General features: G+C 36.7%; 1 protein-coding gene across 1 annotated transcript in view; it reads left to right on the forward strand.

Annotated features, from left to right (window-relative positions):
• The window catches only part of LOC104402399 (voltage-dependent calcium channel subunit alpha-2/delta-3-like), a gene marked incomplete at both ends in the record, with an annotated part of 100,564 nt that extends 84,571 nt beyond the window's left edge, over window positions 1-15,993 (forward strand). Inside the window, 3 exons of the mRNA XM_010010270.1 lie at window positions 14,190-14,321; window positions 15,690-15,750; window positions 15,843-15,993. Coding sequence (XP_010008572.1) covers window positions 14,190-14,321; window positions 15,690-15,750; window positions 15,843-15,993 — 344 coding nt within the window. The remainder of the gene's footprint in view (window positions 1-14,189; window positions 14,322-15,689; window positions 15,751-15,842) is intronic.
• Window positions 15,994-19,778: the final 3,785 nt, after the last annotated feature.

Raw genomic sequence — 19,778 nt, forward strand, 5'->3', positions numbered from 1 at the left:
TTGGCAGTAGAAAGGAAATAGGCTTATATAAGTTGATTTAAACTAATGGGTGTTTTTAGCTTTTTCCTTTTTTGTCATTTCTAGTTTACTATCTGTATAATCTTGGTTTAATTGTTGTGTTTTATAATGGAGGAATATTTCCTAGAGGATAAGCTTTCATCCTATTGACACAGCTGACTGGGATTAAATGAATTCTACAGCTTTGTAAGACTTAGTTATCCTTCGAGGTTTTTTTATTTATTAAGGCATTGAGGAGAGAGTCCAAACTAACTACCAGATAAACAACAGATTTTCAAATTCTAAATACTCTTAATTCTTTTGAATGCATTTTTGATTTCATCACTAGTGAATGTCAGAGGAAAAGACATAGAGGCACATATATGCTGCATGTTGGAGAGTTGTGCAGCCTGTTCTTACCCCAGACACATAAGGATGCTGACATGTATGCATTATTCACTGAGGTATTGCATGGAGACACTACAGATGCAAGACAGTTCTGTGACTGTAGCTTTACAACTAAGTTGTCAGGTCCTGAATCAGAAGAATTTTAATTTATTAGGATGCAGCACAAGCTTAAAGTCTCTATTTTTACTTCCTGTCCGGAGATAGCTAGATTGCAGCTCTGCACTGTCTTCCATTTGTACAGCATATGACATACAGCTTTGGAGAGACATATTTCTATATGCAGTACTTTAATGCTTACTTGCTTTTTCATAGATTAATTCCAGTGGGATTCCATTATACAGGCTGATGCACAGTTTCTCACTTTAAACTTTGTGACTATTGAAGAGTTTTAGACCTGGCTCAGCAATCTGGTGCTTTTCAGCACAGCACCAAGTGCGTGCCACCTCCCCACAAACCATTATGTTCCATTGATTTTCATGGTCTTAAAATTTAATACTTGCTGAACTACTGTGCTCTGTGGGGAGATTAAAGCCTTTGCTTTAAAGTTCTGTGGCACTGACATCTACATCTTGGGCTTTTTGTGCTTTACTCCTAGTAACGTCCTGGGGTGAATATTGCATAAATACTTAAATGCCAGTCATTCTAGGTGCACACAGGCAGAAGCACCATGCTGATACAAATGAATAGGCTTGTTTTGAACAGCCTCAGTTTTGGAAATCTTTCTTCCCTAGTTTGATTTACAATGATGTCTGTTCAAATTAGTTTAAACAGGGAAACGTCTGCTCTTAGCTTGGAAGAATTCTTGGACTCTGTGAAAAGAATTGATTACTGTCCTTGAAGTGCCCAAGGTGAAATGTTGATTGGTGTGTGGAAAAGCAGATGCAGCTGGTAATGTGCAACAGGAACATAGTAACATGACTATATACAGTAAAGTCTACAATAATAACTACCTTCATTCAATAAATGTCTTTCTGATTCAGGAGGCCACTTTGAAGCACCTTCCTGCTTTCATACTTGTTGCTTAAGCTGAATTAAAATACTACTGTCTGGACATGTGCAGATAGTTATTCAAACCCATTTTCCTTTTTTAGAAACTAGATATCAATAACTGCCCCATCTAAAAGTTGATAGACTCTGCTTCAGAGGGGAATTATGTTCTGTGCAGGGAGAAGAAAATATGTTAGAATCAATTACTGACTTTAATAATGTTACGTCAAAATAAAGCATAACATTTCCTCAGAAGTGTTGGGTCTGGAAAGTTACACTTCAGCTTTCATTTATAATGGTGAATGGGGCTTATACTATTGAATCAACTATTTCCTTATATGAGTACATTTTAAATTAAGGAAGCTACATGAACTTTTAGCACAGTGCTTATGCTGATTTCTTTTTAGTGTTGACATTATTTATACTGAATACATTTCTCTTAGCATTTTCCTACAACTTTGACATTTCACAGTGTGTATGAGTATAAAAGACTGAATTTTCCCATGCTTTGCTATATCAGGCAAGTTATATTTCATGCTACTGCCACATGATTTGGAAATACATTTTGGGGTCACAGTCAAATTTTTGTGAATTTTCTAATTGACTAAGTCATCATTGCCTACTATAACGTATGTGAGGTGGGAGCAGGTGAAACATACGATTTATATCAAATAATCATAATTGACTTTTTAAAATTTATTCATAATAACAGTTCCCTCTTCCCTACCCCTGACATTAGACTGCGATATGTGCATTCTGCTAGTTGCTGTTATGGCACTAGGAAGAAATTTTCTTATTATCAGATTGGCTGGTCTTTGGCAAAAACCTATTAGCAGCCCAGAGACTGGTTAGCTTATAAAACCTCTGCTATCATAAATCTACAGATGCCTTAGTAAATCACAGGGCCTGGTTCTCTGTTAAATTAGGAAATACAGGTTTGTTACAGAGAAGACTTTTTTAAAGGAAACTGGAGAATAGTGTGGGCATGATCAGATGGAAAATTAATTTCTCAGTCTTTTTTGTTTGAGATGTTAAAAAAAAGGGGAGTGGGGTGGAGGGAGAAAGATGACATTGGATTGCTGATTGTATGATATATATCCAGGTATATTTAGATAATGAAGCTGTAGCCTTAGTGCAAGATGTTGCTGTGTCTTTACTGACAGAGCGGAAGAACAAAGATAGAAAATAAGATTTGATTATCAGTGTTATACAATCCAAGAGTTAATCTGCTGCGATAATAAAATTTTAACTTAGAGAAGTCTGTCTGACTGTCTTCCGTCTGTTCTTTCCATCTTCATATTGTGGTATTGCTGCTGTTCTGGTGTTTTTGAAGTACAGGAAGGGATTTTATCAGTGCTTTCCATAACTGCAGAGTTTTTCTGTGATGGATGCTGAAGTCTATGAATATTTTCAAGCATTTCTGTCAACAGGAGATATGGTTTATGTCAACTCAACTAACAAACATAAGGCACACAATATGTTGCTGATAGTCTCATGCTGTGTCATCAGCATTTAAAAAACATGGTTCATGAATATAAAATACAAGTTCAATAATGTGTAAGAATTTACGGAATTTTGTTATTCATTAGTAATAGTCTAACTTAAATTTTCCTTAAACTAATACACTGAGACTAATTTCATGCCACTGATTTGAAATACATCCAAATATTAGAACTGTTTTGAAAGTCTGTAACAGAGATCACTCTGAGTAAATATGGATTTATAAAAGAAGTGATTAAAAAATATCTTACAAGTCTGGAAGTCTATTTGCACTTCACTCATTTCAGGGACAAGAAATATATAAATATCCTATATTTTCCTACGGATTTCAATTCAGTTTTTGTTATTCATAGAATCATAGAACGGTTTGGGTTGGAAAGAACTTTAAAATCATCTAGTTCCCCCCCCCCCGCCATGGGCAGGGACGCCTTGCACTAAACCATGTCGCCCAAGGCTCTGTCCAACCTGGCCTTGAACACAGCCAGGGATGGAGCATTCACAACTTCCTTGGGCAGCCCATTCCTGTGCCTCACCACCCTCACTGTGAAGAACTTCTTCCTTATATCTAATCTAAACTTGCCCTGGTTAAGTTTAAACCCACCACCCCTTGTCCTACCACTACAGTCCCTAATGTAGTGTCCCTCCCCAACATCCTTATAGGCCCCCTTCAGATACTGGAAGGCTGCTATGAGGTCTCCACGCAGCCTTCTCTTCTCCAGGCTGAACAGCCCCAACTTTCTCAGCCTGTCTTCATACGGGAGGTGCTCCAGCCCCCTTCTGTCCAGCCTATCAACCGAGACACACAGCTTGGTGTCATTGGCAAACTTGCTGAGGGTGCATCAATCCCACTGTCCATGTCACTGACAAAGATATTGAACAACACAGGTCCCAACACCGATCCCTGAGGGACACCACTCGTTACTGGTCTCCAGCTGGACATTGAACCGTTGACCACAACTCTTTGTGTGCGGCCATCCAGCCAGTTCTTTATCCACTGACTGGTCCATCTATCAAATTGATGTCTCTCCAATTTAGAGACAAGGAGGTCATGCGGGACAGTGTCGAATGCTTTGCACAAGTCCACGTAGATGACGTCAACTACTCTGCTGCTGTCCATCAGTGGCATCAAATGGGAGTTATTGCTCCCATTATTTTCACAATTCAGTTGCTGTCAATGGGAAAAGACCATATTTAGCATTCTTCCATGGCTTAGTATATTTGGCCTTAATCTCTTTCACTTACAGCTTTAATCATGATATGATAATTTTTTTGCAATGTACTGTCTTTTGTGCCTCTTTTTGTCTCCCTTGTCACCTATCATTTACTGGCTGTTGAAAGTATAGATTTTAATCACATGACTTTAGCCTTTGTTTAAAAACTTTTGTGTTATGATGATCATTAGCATAACCATAGAAAGCTGGTGATCAATTGTTTGTATATGCTCATTTTATGGGTTGTATATCATTACAATAGTTTTGGTTGGAAGGGACATTTAAAGGTCCCCTGCAATAAACAGCATCTTTAACTAGATACGGTTGCTCAGAGCCCTGTCCAGCCTCATCTTGAATATTTCCAGGGATGGGGAATCTACCACCTCTCTGGGCAACCTGTTCCAGTGTTTTACCACCCTCATCACAAAAAATTTCTTCCTTACGTATAGTCTGATTCTACCCTCTTTTAGTTTAAAACCATTACCCCATGTCCTATTTTGAGATTTTTTCTTTCTTTTCCTGCAGTTGTTTCCATCCTTCCTATCTTTCTATCTCCATTTCACTAATACTTTAAGAAATAATTTACAAACAGTATGAATGCAATAGAGCTTTGAATAATTATGAACTTTGTGTCTTTAGTAACAAAAGCCTCAGGTTTAGTCTGTTCTTTTCTGGTTACCATATTTACTTCTCGAATGCTGGAAAGATTTCAGAAGTAGATCTTAGACTTCACAGATTGTCTTTATGTTTTGCTTGAACAGTTTAGAGAATGGTAAAGAACATCACCCGTGTCAAATGGTATTTCCATTGCATGATTTTCACTGCATGTTAAAACATGAGTTTATGCACTGCAAGTCAATAAATGCAGACTCAAATCAAAAGTTTTGCTTGCATAGGAAAAAAACCCTGCTGCATGTAATAGAGCCTTCTCTGAAAGATACTGAAATGTGATGAACTACAACCATTTTTTGATTAAGTGAGGTTTTTTCAATTTGATACTGAAAAAGAGGTATTAATATTGTTCAGTCATAGTTTACTATCAACGCCTTCCAAGTGGCTGTCAAAATTGAGATTACCTATTTTCTAGAATATTAGAACCAAAAATATCATTTCTCAAGTGATGCAGAAAGATCATAATCTGCAGCTAGCAGATATGTAAAACCCTTTTCCTGCAAGGTGTGAAATTAAGAAATAAAATCTTGTCTGTCACTGTCGTATATGATTTTATGGACTATGCTTCTGAAAATTCAACATCCTGGAGTTGTTATTTAAGTAGTCATGGCCACATATTGTACTGGGCCACTATATTTATATTTTGAAATCCTTCCCCTGACTTGTTTGTCTTCATATTTTAAGATATCTAGGACAGTGTTTTCACTATCTTTGGTCATTGTTTAATTTAAAAGGAACTTTCTTAGTCTAACTGATTTAGTCAAGGTTGAAGAGAATTTCCTGGCTTCCCATATTTCTTTATTTTAACTCTTACTGACTATTGGACAAAGATGCACAGACTTCTCCGTTTGTTCCATCTGTTTTTTCTCAAATTCTGCCTCAAATCTGATTCCCAGAGTCTACTCAGGCTGCTGCTTTGGTCTTGAAAAGGGCTTTATCTTCACAGGTTTTTTTGTTGCTTGTTTGTTTTTTTCTTTTTCTTTCTTTTTCAATCCTTTGTCTTTAACAGCAAGTTTTTTGGAAATGTTGGCATCTCCACACAAGATGTATACTGTGCTTTATCTTTCTAGTGCCCTAGTCTGTCTCTGGCTGTATGTTTCTAATACATCCACATCACCATGGAAACTAGATGTCAGGTACAGGCTACATGGTAACATTAAGTTTTTCCTCTAAAAAGCCCTGCTCTCTACCACTCCTTATTCAGCAGCTGTTGCCTAGTTACTTAGGTTTGGGCTTTGCCTTCAGACAATTATAAGACAGTGAAATTTTGTTAATGCACCCTACCTCAGGTACAATGTTAAGAGGTTTTTTGACCTGAGACACCTCTGTTAATCATGATGCCTCCTCTGCTCCTTGTTGCTTCTAGGGGCAAGAAAGTGACAGTAATTTACCATTGGCCTATAATGATAGAAGATCAGTCTATCTCCTCGTCTATCTTTCCTTTTTCTGTATTACTGTCTCTGATAAGTATTAACTTCTCTCGTGACTGATTAAAAGCTGTGAAGCCACCGTTCTGGCTCCCATTGTAAAAGATTAGAAGTAGTAGCTGTTTAATGCTGTTATTCCTGTCTGGTTGGGCCTGGGTACTGGGTAACTCATAGGAATGTATGAAAACATACCCACAGTACACATTGGAGCTCAACTGAAGCGTTAAAATGCTACTGCAGAGCGTGGAGTTGCAGATAATAAATCCTGCTTTAAGGGTCCTTGCGCTTGCTATTGTGCTAGTTCAGCATTGGGACTTCCAGCGCTGGTATCTCAGTATGGTCCTGCACTGCACTGACCTGGGTGTATGTGTAAGCGGGCTCAGTGGTAAACACAAGGAAGTTAGTGCCCAAAGCCAGGCATTGCTTACTTAATGTGTGTCTGCAAACACATTCATTCTTTTTCCTTCAGCAGAAATAGGAATAAATTCCACCCAAGAAGGTTTAAGAAACATTGATTAGGGCATCATTGTCCTAACCCAAAAGCAGTTTACTTTCTTTACATTTGATGCAAGACAAATTTAATTGCTTTAAATGTAAAATGTGTTCTTCTCCTTGCCTTTATTCTCTTCATTCTGATTCTGGAAAACACATTGGGTTTGTGGTTTTCCTTCTTCCCTTGAGATTCTCTCTTCTGATTTTTGCTAGTCACTGTGTAACCTGAAGAAAGGTTTGACCCTATCAAAAAACTCCCAAACCAACAGCAACCAACCCACCATACATCTATTGTCTACAGCTGTATGCAGGGGTACATGGATGGGTGTAAATATATGTATTACACAGTAAGCATGTTGTTGGTGTTGTATGCCTAATTATTCTTTGAGAGCAGTTATTTCCAAATTCTATCTGTGGAGAATTTCTTGTAGGCTTTTGCTCATTAGCCTCCAGCGTACAAACTATTTCCCTTTTTTCCCATGGCGATATACCTTAAAAAAATTAATGAAAAGAAATTATAATTGGTTTGTTCTCTTTTAAAGTGCTAATTTTCCTTACTTGTGTTTGTTTCATTATTTCAACAAGAAAAAGCAATCAGGGAACTGGGGTATGTGCTGTTATTGGTTTAAAATAATGAACAGGGGAAAGTACCCAGAGTGCTCTTTAGTGTGGAGCAGATCAATGAAAAAAATCTTTATGATTTGATACAAAATTATTTTTAATGGACTGAGTTTAGGTGCCAGGAATGCATTGGGAAGTTTTATTTGGTTTTAGTTTATTTTGCTTTATTTAAAGGTTTTTCAAGACTTAATTTTTAACATGAACTGTGTTGGAAAAACATTCTTAACCTGTAAACTTAGTGGTAATTGACATAGTAGTTCTCGTCTTCTGAAAACCTTTAGGATTGAATATGCAAAATCATGTGATAAAATGGTTGTACGACAAATGTAAAAAACTGTAGCTTTTGTTTAGTATGGAGCAGAGAAGATTGACATTTGACAAAGAATCATAGAAGTTTATTTAAAGATACATTTTATTCATTTTGTCTACTATTTTAGAACACAGTAATAATTTGTGTCTCCATCCTGCTACATAACACAGACCTTTCTTTGATTTTTCTTGGATCTGTGTTGTGTGAAAAGGAAAAAACAAGGCTTACTCTTCTGGTTAAGTATTAGTATGCTTGGCTAGAATATAAACTGTTTCAAAATATTGTTTGGCTAAAAAATTACAAAGACATTTTTACACTGTACTTTGTTTATCTAGGTGTCTTTCTTGCAGCTTTTATTTGGCACATTCCTGGTGAGGCAAACAGTGTTTAAGAATCCATAACTGATTCTGTAATGTATTCATCCCAAGATGCATTTGTAGATCTGCTCAGTGTTTTCAGTATGTTTTCATACTAGCTTCAGAGGTTTAGAGCCATATCTGTGAGGCTTTTTCCAAGTATTTTTTGTTTGAGTAAAACTTCCATTCCACCCAGATTATGCAGACAGTCTTTTGTGCAAGGAAGAGCACTGCAGCAGTAAGGGACCATTGATTTGAGAGGGTAAGAGATGGTGACTTGTCATGTGAATTGATATGTGTGCTGTCATATCTGATACTTGCACATTCATACTATATATGCTCCCAGGAATGTAGCAGTAGTGGTTTAGTTTATTATAGCCCAGTACTAATGTAATGCATTTTACATGCTAAAGCATTTCTCTCTAAAGGTTCTTATGCCTCCATTTGTTGTATGCAAGAGGGGTGTGATGTGTTGATGAAATAGGAGACCTTTAACAGCTCCTGTTCAAAGCATTTTTTGTTGGTCCTTACTGCACTGCGTAATGTTAACTAAGTTGGCCTAGTTCTGTAATTCCATGTCTGTCTGACTAGCTCAGCAATAGGAATTAGACATTTATTGTGAAATGTTAGTGTACAAGTTTGCATGGTGGTGTGTTGTTGTCAAGATTTATGAACAGGTCTGTCCTTGAGAAATTTCCATAAGGGTGACTTTTATTTCTAAGGCTGTTATCTTGCCTTTGTCATATATCACTTTGACAGTACCTCTGCCAAAATTGTCTCTTTTGGTATGTTCTGTGTTAAATATTTTACAGTACAGTTGCCTTCATTTAGTAGCAGTCACATTTGCTTTCTTTTCCTCTAATTTGCAGTGTTTCACAGGCTTACTGTATTGTTTCTCATGACATCTTTTCCTGCTGTGCCACTTGCAGAGGTTTAGATTTCCTGGTTGCTGATAGTCCCTGTTCCATCAGCCTGTGCAGAGATTTCTTCTTGCTGTGTGCCGCAACTGACTCTTTTTTTTAGTATTCAAGACTAATTTTGCTTCTGTGATGAAATCACAGAGCATATGAGGTCTCTGTTTAATTTGGTTAATTGCTATTTTCTGAGCATTTGTTTTCTATTTCCTATGTGGAAAACTGTTTCTAAGAGTGTTTTTTCATGTTGTTCACCCTGTCTCTTAGTCACAGTCTGGCATCCCAAAGTTCTGTGGTGTGATATCTTCTAAAGAATCTTTCAGGTTTCATAGTCTTCAATTCATATCCTGCAAAAATGTGGAAATGACTGTTTTGTTTTTTTCCTCAAAATACAGAAATATCCTGGTATCTGTGATCAGATTAATTTATGGAGTGATCATCTACCAGGATTACTGGGTAATGTTCTGTATTCATAAGTCCTGCTTAAATGCTGGTTCCAGAGCTTTGCTCTAACCAATTCACGGATCAGCCCACATACTGGTTGGTTTCAGCTGTTACACCAACCAGGTCAGTAGCTGAATGGGTGACTGCAAAGGTATGCTGAGTTTACTGCAGGATGTTTTTTGTAATTCATTAGCTGGCAAGCTCTTAGCAAAGTCAGAACTGAATCTCTGTCCCAGCATAGCGTTAGTGAGGAGTTTTCAGCTGTAATTCTGGCTTTTAAATAAACTAAAGTTGAATCTCAGACCACCATGTTCACAAAAAACCCCAAAACCCAACCACCCAACCAACCAAAACAACCTCAAAAGAAAACAAACCACCAAACCTACTCCTGAAACTCAGCATAAAAATAAACACATCTGGCCATAGTCCACTTCTGCTGCTGCCACTTGAAAGGAGAAGGGGGCTGTTACTAGCACAATGTTGTAAGCTGAAACAACTGAGTACCTACTACTATGCCCTTATGCAGTCACACACTTGAAGTCTTTACCATCCGGTTATACCTATGAGGAGTGAATGATTTCTGACACTGGTAAATAGTTCTCAGCACATGAAACAAAATGGACAAGCACCTTCTTTTGTGTCTACAGATGGCCAAATGCTTTGATCTGTGAGCTGAGGCATCCACATTACCCATTAGAGGAAGAGAGAGAGAAAAAAGCAAAGGCAGTTGTGAAAATTGGCATCCAGCCCTAGCCCTTGAATATGTTGGACCACCCTGAAAAGCATTCATATTAGTGTTGAGTAGTATAATTATTAGATTGTTGGTGTATGTCCCAGCAAAGTATGTGATTTTGTTATTCTTTAAAATATGACCAGACTAAATATGTTGTCAGTATTATCAAAACTAAGCTAATATTGTTCCTATCTTCGAGCCAAAAAGGTGCTGGATTTTGCATTTCTTTTCCAGTGCTTGGTCCTGTAGGCTGTGCTCATACTGCTTTATTGTATGACATTACTACTCACAATGTTAGGGGTTGCCCTTGAGGTTGTTGGATGCCAGCATCTTTGATAGTTTTCCAGAAGTTAATTATTATATTACAAAAGTAATTTAATAGGAGAAAAAATTAAGGATCATCGGTAACATTTTTTTTCTTAGTAATAAAGCAGAGTATAGCAAGAATGAGAAGTATTCTGCACTTTCCTCATAATTGCTGATTTCCTCAGTAGTCCCCCTAATTCTTTATAACACTTGCTGGAATAATTAGAAAACAAAATGCATCATGTGTGTATTAGTTTTGTTCCATAGACTTATTCTACTCTGGGTATTTTTATGGATTCTTTGAATTAAAATACATTTCATTATAGTGCTGACGTTTGGCTGGCTGATCATGGCCATTGCACATCTTTCAGTCTGAATGCCTTGGTTGCCTTTGTTGAGACTTCAGACCTATTTCTTTGAGTCAGCAGTATCTGTGACAGCAACTTAATTGCTACATGCATTTGTACTGTTCTTTGGCAATTTTGTTTCAGATTCTTGTCAGTGTACCTATTTGCCTGGGGGATGGTTTTGTATTAAATATCAGTAAAAAAACAGGTAACATCTACACCAACAGCAGTGGAGCAAAATCCCATATAATTGCAAACCAGCCTATCTAAAAGGCAAGGGAATGGGAATATTTTAATTATATTTTAGCTGTAACTGCTAGGAAGCAAAAGCAGAAATTATGTTTCAAGAATGTGGCAGAAGCTATTTACACTTATTGTCTTTGAGCCCCATATCATCATGTTAATGATTTTGCATTTATGTTAAGCTTTATCTTTTATTCTTTTTCTCCCTCCTCAAATCCCTCAATATTTACAAAAATTACTTTGCCACTGTTGACATATAAATATTTTGGGGATGCAGATGACATTCACCAGTAATAAAAAAAATTAATAATACTGTTTCTAAATGGAAGACTGGAGAAAATTTAAGCAATTAAGTGAAATTACTAAAATTGGAAATTGCCCAGAATGACAAGCTTAACATAGGTTACTAGAAAATTAGACTAAAATTTTAATAGGGCTATATGGTCAGGAGCTCTGTTGTATTTAGTATGGAGCACGTGGACAGAGATGCATCCATATAACAGTTATTATAAAATTTGGAACAAGGAGTTTGGGTTTGCAATCCTTCTTCCTGAAGATACAGTAGCCAGTAAAGAAACGTGATTTCCACATGCAGTCTGCAGGCCTGTGGTTGTGGACTGGGGACACACTTTTTCCCCACTTCACTTTTCTTTATATTCTAAGGATTAATCTGAGTGTGACCTTATTTGCTTTTTTAATTATAATGGTGCATAAAATGTAGCTTGGTATATTGTAGAAAGAACAGCCAGCGTAACAGATATGCAGCGCGTAGGAAGGAAGTGAATTGTCACTGGGTTTCATTTTGAAGGAACCCAGTCGTCTTAGATAACATTTTAATTGTGCCCTCTTATTGAAAACGTCTGCTTAATGCTCCTTTCAGCTAAAAAATTCGTATTAGATTCAGAGTCACTTCATTAAGGTTTATAGGGATCAGCGTTTGGATGATTAGTGATTACTTTTGTCAACCTAATGCAGACTGTAGACTGATCATGCTAAAGGAAAACTTCCTCATTCTATTTTGTCATGGTTTAACCTCAGCTGGCAACTAAGTACCATGCAGCTAGCTCCAATTTCCATGGAGTTCTCTAATCTGTGGTACAGTTATATGAACATGTTAAGCAGCTCTTCATAGATGGGCTGGAAAAAAAAATCCACTACTGGGTTGGCATGGATAGTTTAATACATAAATATATTTTTTCAAATGCTATTGGAAGGATTTCACATTCGTTTTAAAGTTTAACAGGTAGACTACTAAAGTTGTCCCTTGACAACTTTATGCAGCTGGAGTGTATGTACAGTTCAAAGGAAATTATCATTGGGTTGGGAGGGAGAGCGAAGGTTCTGGTTAGGTGAGTGGCACTACAGCACAGATGCATTGAGAAAGGGCATTAAAAGTTAGCTTCTGAGTGATACAGGGTAGAAGACATCTGATGAACCGATGATACTGTAAAATACTAGGGTACAATGAGCAGGCTTGGCATGAGATCCAAATGTAAGTTCTTAAGAATTACTACAGTTTATTTTAAATATAAATTAAAATTGTATTATTCTGTTTGATTCATTTGGCTTTTTCACCAATCCTGATGACTGAAGGGCATACGAAGAGCTTGTAGTCCTCTAGGTTCCTTAGCTTTCCTCTAAATAGGCTTTTCTAGCAACACTTCCAAGAAAAAACAGACAAATAAAACCAAAAAAACCCAAACCAACAAAATCAACCTTCAGAACTAAGTTGCTCTTTTCAAAGATGAATTAAACTTACCACATTATCTTAGTATTGTAATACTGAGTCAATAAAGCCACTGTACTTTTTAGTGGTTCAGCTACTCCACCAGAACTTGTGTATAGAAGAAGAACCAGAATATCAATGTTTGAACTAGATCTGGGAAGTTCCTGTGGTCTGAGAATAGGATTCCCAATCTATTGCCTCATTTCTCAAGTAATGTCTAAATACCAAACAATGGATCAATATTTTCGGATGCTGAAACAGGAGCATATTTTTACAAACTGGCAATAGATGCCAGGATAGGCAGTGTTGGTAGGTAATTTGATGTCTTGATCACTTCTTGTTATTGCAGTAACAGCAGACTTGGAAACAACTGAGCAATGGATTTTGAAAGTTAGGTAAAGCTGAGGACTAGTAACACCAGTTTGCTTAATATGTGTCTGGTTGGAGAGATTTTAAATGTATATTTCATTCTGTAGAGATACAAGTAACTACACTAGACATGTTTTAAAAACAACATCTGTTTTGTTGACCTTACTTTTTCAGCAGTCTATCTATGTAAACCTAAATATTTAGATGAAAGTAACATTCAAAGATTTTTAGCTGAGACGTTTCCCTTTTTCTGCTGTATTTCTTGATGAATGTAAGAAAAGATAACAATACACTTTCTTTCCACTCCGTCTAAATCACATTCTAACCAGTCTTCTGAAATCAGTACAGCAGTGTTATTTTGCAAGGTAACGGAAGCAGCATTTCAAATGCTTAAGCAAATGTTACTGTGTACTCATGTATACACACTTTTACAAACGAAATAATACATCTGTGATTATAGTTCCCTTTTTTCGCTTTCTATTCTTCTGACTTCACATACAGATTGAATCGGGAATATAGTATATCTTAATTGTGTCTTGTATTTCAAAATTCACAGTTTGAAATGGAGTAATTTCTTAAGATACATTGATATATTTCTGATTTCCCAGTCCTGAACCAAATCTGCAGCTTAAAACCACATTTGGACAGCCTGGTTTTTTAGGAATTGATAGATGGGGATATTTTAAACTGAAATAATGGATTTTCAACATCAAGGATTTGCTTTGTATGGGAATAAAAAAAAAAAAAATTAAGTAGTTATGAATCTGAGTCCAGTGTTTTCCAATAACAGTGTTATTTATCATGAGATTGTGTTTGTATATATACCATAACTCATTCAAATATGAAATAAAAGGTATTTCGCTTTCTGTTCCCACATGTAAACTTTCAGATATAGCAAGAATGTTGTTACCAAGTTTAAGACTAAAAAAAAAATAAAAATGTATAGAGTGTTGCCAGAGACATTCCATGCATTTAGGAAAAGTAAATTGAGTAAATAAATGAGTCAGTCAAATAACAAATTATGTTTTCCAGAACAAGCGATGCAATAGTTACAGATAGATGGTTTACTGAGCAATTTTAACTTATCTAAATAATGTACCTTTTTCCCCCTCCCTCTCCTTCCCAGATCCAGCCATTGTAAATGGAGTTTATTGGTCAGAATCTTTAAATAAGGTGTTTGTTGATAATTTTGATCGTGACCCTTCTCTCATCTGGCAGTACTTCGGAAGTGCAAAAGGATTTTTCAGACAGTACCCAGGTAAGAAGATTACAAGTTCTTACTTAAAATACAACACAGAATGCAATGGCTGCAATTTTCCACTCAGTATTGTCACAAATCATGACTTTCACAGATACTTGCAGCTTTCTTTTTTCTTTATCTAGTTTTAAGAGAAACATTTCTAATGAATTTTTTCAACATTCTGAGGGGATTTTTTAAACCAATTTTCATCTGGAGATGAAGCCCCCAAGATAGCTCATGTACTCATGAACATTCCTATTCATTTATACATATGCGTGCTTCAGAAAAATAACTTCTAAATAGACTGTGGAGAAGGAGGGCAAAAGGATTAGACACTTCATTATGGTACTGAACTTAGATAATGTGCTCTATCGATGCATATAGTAAGACTTCATTGTAATTTATTGTTCAGTTTTTAGACTTCCACATAACCTTCCATCTTGGTATTTAAAGATTTCAAAAACTTGGTTTAAAGTTTCCTTTTACACCAGTTATAATGAAATACAATTAGATCACTTGTGTTATTTCCATAGAAATTGGTTAAGATATAGTAATTTATATGAGAATATTGTAAAGAATTGTTATCCATTAAATTTTATGCTTAAACTCATACCAAATTTACTACATATTTAATAAACTAAAAAGTTAAACTGATCCTCAGCCTCTATAACTTGGGATCAGGCCTGTTGTGAGAACTGTTCCTGTAGCTGACCTGGTTTAGCAACCCATTTTAAGTCTGAAGTCTTGAGTTTAATGTGAGCAAGTTTACTATAAGCTTGCATGTCTGAATGTGACTGAAAGTAATGGCTACTACATAGTAGACTAGAAAAAATATTAACCCTTATTTTAAAGGCTGTTTCCTCTCTTGTGCTAAAGTTTAAAAAGCAGGAAGGATTGCCCTGTCTTTTTTTTTTTGTATCCTTTTATCATATTTCTTTTAATCCACAACTGCGGGATATGTAGTGATATGAGCAAAAGATCAGATGTATGTCCTATGAGTGAGGCAGTTAGTATAGCAGGACCTGTTGAGACCAAGCACAGGTAGTGAGTGCTCAAGGTTTGAAAGGGACTTCACAAGCATATGATAAAGCTTGTCAACATCAGTGACCTATTATGACAACACTTCAGTGACAGTACTATGATGAATATAGTAGTCTTGAAGACGTTTTCACCTTACAGTAGGCTAAAAAGGAATGAGAAAAAATACTGGGTTTGGTGGTCCCATTTTATTAATTTATTTTATCCAGCATTTCCAGTGGTAAAATGTAATTCCCTGTTAAAGTATGAAACTCCATTAAGTGCTACTTAGGCCAATGCCACAGATACATTTTGAACAGGTTCTGTGAAAATATAATTCATTTTTTTTTAATCTCTTTTTTAAAACAGGAATTAAATGGGAACCTGATGAGAATGGAGTCATTGCGTTTGACTGCAGAAACAGAAAATGGTACGCAATAGACAACTACCAATGTTTAGGAAACTTGAAAGGAAGGATAATTCAGTATTTAAAAGAACAAGTTGCTTTGTCTTTTGTCTTAGGTACATCCAGGCAGCAACTTCTCCAAAAGATGTGGTCATTTTAATAGATGTCAGTGGCAGTATGAAAGGGCTTCGCTTGACTATTGCAAAACAAACAGTTTCGTCTATCCTGGATACCCTTGGAGATGATGACTTCTTCAATATAATTGCTGTGAGTGTCTCAGGATTTTTTCTCTCCCCCTACCCCCTCTTTTTGTTTCTTTTCTCTGGTTTGCTGCTATCTGTCATGTTTTACATCACATGATACAATTGAAAAATACTGCATGCAGGTGATGGATGTAAGATGACATCAGAACCAACTGGACAGGCACTGTGATTTTTCCAGTGCAAGATTTTCCAGGTGACAGTGTTCCAAGCTATTTTTCTATGACTTGCAATCTGAAACCCTTTAACAAGTTGTCTTGACTTTGGGAGTTGCAAAGAATAATAATCTGTTTTGTAGTTTGCCTGAACTTTCTACATCACCTTAGTTTTTAACTTTACACCTCTGCCTCCTCCCACCCTCAGCTTCTTCAATAAAGCACAAATTGCAAAATGGTTAATATATAAGGATTAATAGAATTGGATCTTAGCTTTTGCTGAAGCTTGTATGGCATAATAAAATGCCAGCATAGTTCCTTGTTGTTCTTGCTTTTCTCAGTGCAAATCTGAAATGTATGCATGTTTGTGTAAGTTGTGCAGAGGCACTAATGGTGCTTACTAACAGCAATAAATTAGATCATCAGTAGATCCTGTTATTTATGTAGGGTAGTTAGTTTTCCATGGTACAGGTACATGTTTTAAATCTATGCTAAGAGGCTACTTTTACGATCCTTAAGGGTAATGGGATTAATAGTGTACTTAAGGATGGCTTTAACAAGGTTTGCAGGGAGGTATAGGAGGGACGAGGAAACTGATGGTTTTATAAATTCTCCTTTGCTGGTATTCACTTGGTAATACTTCATAAATACATGGATTTATCGTATGCATAAATCCTAAAGATTTCTTCAAATGCTTGAATGTAAGGAGGGGTTTGGCCTTTTTTCGCTAAAAGGGAAATGCTTTTTGTATACTGAAATAAATGACCTCGGTGACACCAGTGCAAGTCATTGAGATTGTATGGAGAATGGAGTATATATTCTGAAAGTATACATGCATTTTTTTAAACAGATAGCAAGCATTTAGTTCAGAATATCTTTCATATTAATCTTCTTGCTTGATAATTGCATAATTAGCAGAAACTCATGTAGTGGGAAGACATAATTACATAATGTATCAAAAGAAGATTGACTGCCTTTCAAAAAAATTGTGATTAACTGTAATCTAAATAACTTTAAGTTGAAAGAATATTTCAAATAAGTAATTATGAAGATACTTGACCAGCCATTTTTCAGTGTGTAATCTCTGTGTTTATCAGTAGTTGTGACAGTTACTGTGAATGATATAGGAAGAAAAAAGTGATGACTTTTCCTTTGGGAAAACCAAAAGGCTCATCTATAACAAAAAGTATAAGAATGTATGTAGCTAAAACCCAAAACAATGATTTCACATAAATAACAGAGGAGAAATACTGTGTAAAGACTAAAAAAAAAAGAGAGGGGGCAAATATGAAATAACTAAACATCTTTAATTTTCCAATTTAAACTTTAATTGAAAATTAACTGAGTTGTGCATAAACCAGCACAGAAACACAGAATTTTTGCATAGATTATTGCTTCGAAATGCAACAAACTGGGAAGTGAGACTGGTGCTGTGGAAAAGAGAGTGGAGGGTGTTTCAATGAGGAAAGGCATAGATAGAACTCCGTTTACAATTTTATGTGTAAGAGGAATACACAGTGAGGGTACACAATAAAGCCAGGGTTACTGTGATCTAAATGATCAGCAAAAATCACTGCTCTGAATAAGTGCCAGTAGGGTAGATGATCTTTGTTAAGACTGGAGAGGGTGTGTCAGAGATCAAAACATGAGACAACAAAGCTCAGTCAATAAGCTCGTTGCTGTGAAAGCGCTGAAAATCCTGTATAGCTTTTATCTACAGACAAATGTTTGAGTGAGATTATATTTTGCTCTTTATAATTTAGACATAGCTTGGTAATGTGAAAGCAGTTCCTTTTTGAAGGCAAGGTGCACATATGTCCATATGAGAAATCCCCTTTGTAACATAAAGCTGTGCAAATATAGCAAGTACCTGTATCTAGAACTGGCCAGCTGTGCAGTGTGTGCAAAAATACTACTGTGCCTAGAAGTCTTACTTATTCACATAGCACACAGCTGATACTTGCTCACACCAATTGTTCTTCTGAAAGGCCTGGCCAAATTGTTGCTTCATAGGAACTGCTTGACATCTGGAAGTCTGGGCCAAGTGACCAAGCACCTCTTTCTCTTTCCAGACCAAAATTGGAGGTGGAATAGAGCTTTATGTGGGATATCTGGACAAACAATACACTTACTTAGATGAAGTGAAAATTTTGAGCCTGACTGATAGGATGGCTTTATTATATGCAGTGATTAATGGAACAAATACTGCAATGGAAGACTTGTATGAGGAATCAGGCCAGGAATTAGGAGTCAAATAGGTTAAGGAGTTTTCGTTTTCCCGAAAGAGGAGAGAACCCTAAAGCAAGTGGAAAGGTTACACTGAGATGGGTGTGAGGATTTGGAAGGAATGTGTTGCATGAATCTATCCGATCAATCGCAATCTATACACGCCAGCATTAAAATGTTAATGGAACACACAAAGAAACTGCATGGGGACTTAAGGAACTATGGGAAAAATTAACCTTTTGGTTACCAAACTTGACATGGTTAAAACAATTGTTTGTCACAATAATATTGATAGTCTTTTTAGCTATAATTCTTTCTGTAGCAATTCGATGCTGTGTGTGCTGTTTTCAAAGTCCTGGAGATTCCTATAGTGAATGGAAGAAAAATCAACTCCTCCAGAAGCTTGAATCTAATAAGTATTTTGAGAAAGCGTTAGATAAGGAAATGTTATACTGAGATTGAGTACAGTTTAGTAAACGAATTTACTAAGTTTATAGAAAAGGGTGAACTGAGATGGGGAATTGTAGGCTAGGTAATCTCATAGGGCTGTGACCTGTTGCAGGGGGCAGTCCTGGAATTGGTGGGAAAATGAGTGGGGGTTGTTTTTGGTGGGAACTGGTCCCCGATAAACCAGCTGAAGCTGGTCTTGTGTGGAGGGAACACAGGAGAGCTCTGAGCATGCGCAAAGCCAAGGGATGACAAGTGCATGGTGAGGAAGAGCTATGGCCTTCATCCCCCATGACCACCGAAGACCACCACCAGGACACTGCGCAGGTGCAAGAGGGAGAAGCCCTAATTTTAATATGAAGCGGGTATAGGTCATACGTATGTATAGGTGTAATAGGAAACCTTATGAATATGTAACGGGTGACTGTATAAGGTTGAAGCAAGTTGTTATGCCCGGCACACACGGCTTTGTGGGACGACCCCCCGTGCTGCCCAGCGCTGAATAAACATACCTACTTTACAGTCTTCCAGATTGTGGAGTTTGCTTTCTGCACGTCAACACAAGCAGATGAGAAACTTTTGTGTTTGTTACAGTAAGAAGGAAGAGCACTTTAAAGTTAGCCAGAAGAGAACATGAAGTTAGAGAACCTGGACAGGGCTTTGTTGACAGTGGGGGTCAAGGATGGAAAGGAATTGAGCATTGTGAAAATCAGCATCTATGTCAGTGAAAGAAGCAGAAAAAAATTCACTGTACAAATGTAAAATCTTTTCAATTTGCTTTTCAGGTGATTGTTATACATTTCAGTGTTCTATCCACAAAAAGACATTTAGAATTCTCATTAGCTGTAATGGGAGTTATGGTCACTACATACCAACATTGTTAAAAACTCATTTAACACTCAGAAAAATGCACTAGGGTGGGAAAAACCCCAACCAAACAAAAAACCCCAAACTTCACCCCCTC

The sequence above is a fragment of the Nestor notabilis genome, unplaced genomic scaffold (genome assembly GCF_000696875.1).
Source record: "Nestor notabilis isolate BGI_N333 unplaced genomic scaffold, ASM69687v1 scaffold5482, whole genome shotgun sequence".
Taxonomy (NCBI): domain Eukaryota; kingdom Metazoa; phylum Chordata; class Aves; order Psittaciformes; family Psittacidae; genus Nestor; species Nestor notabilis.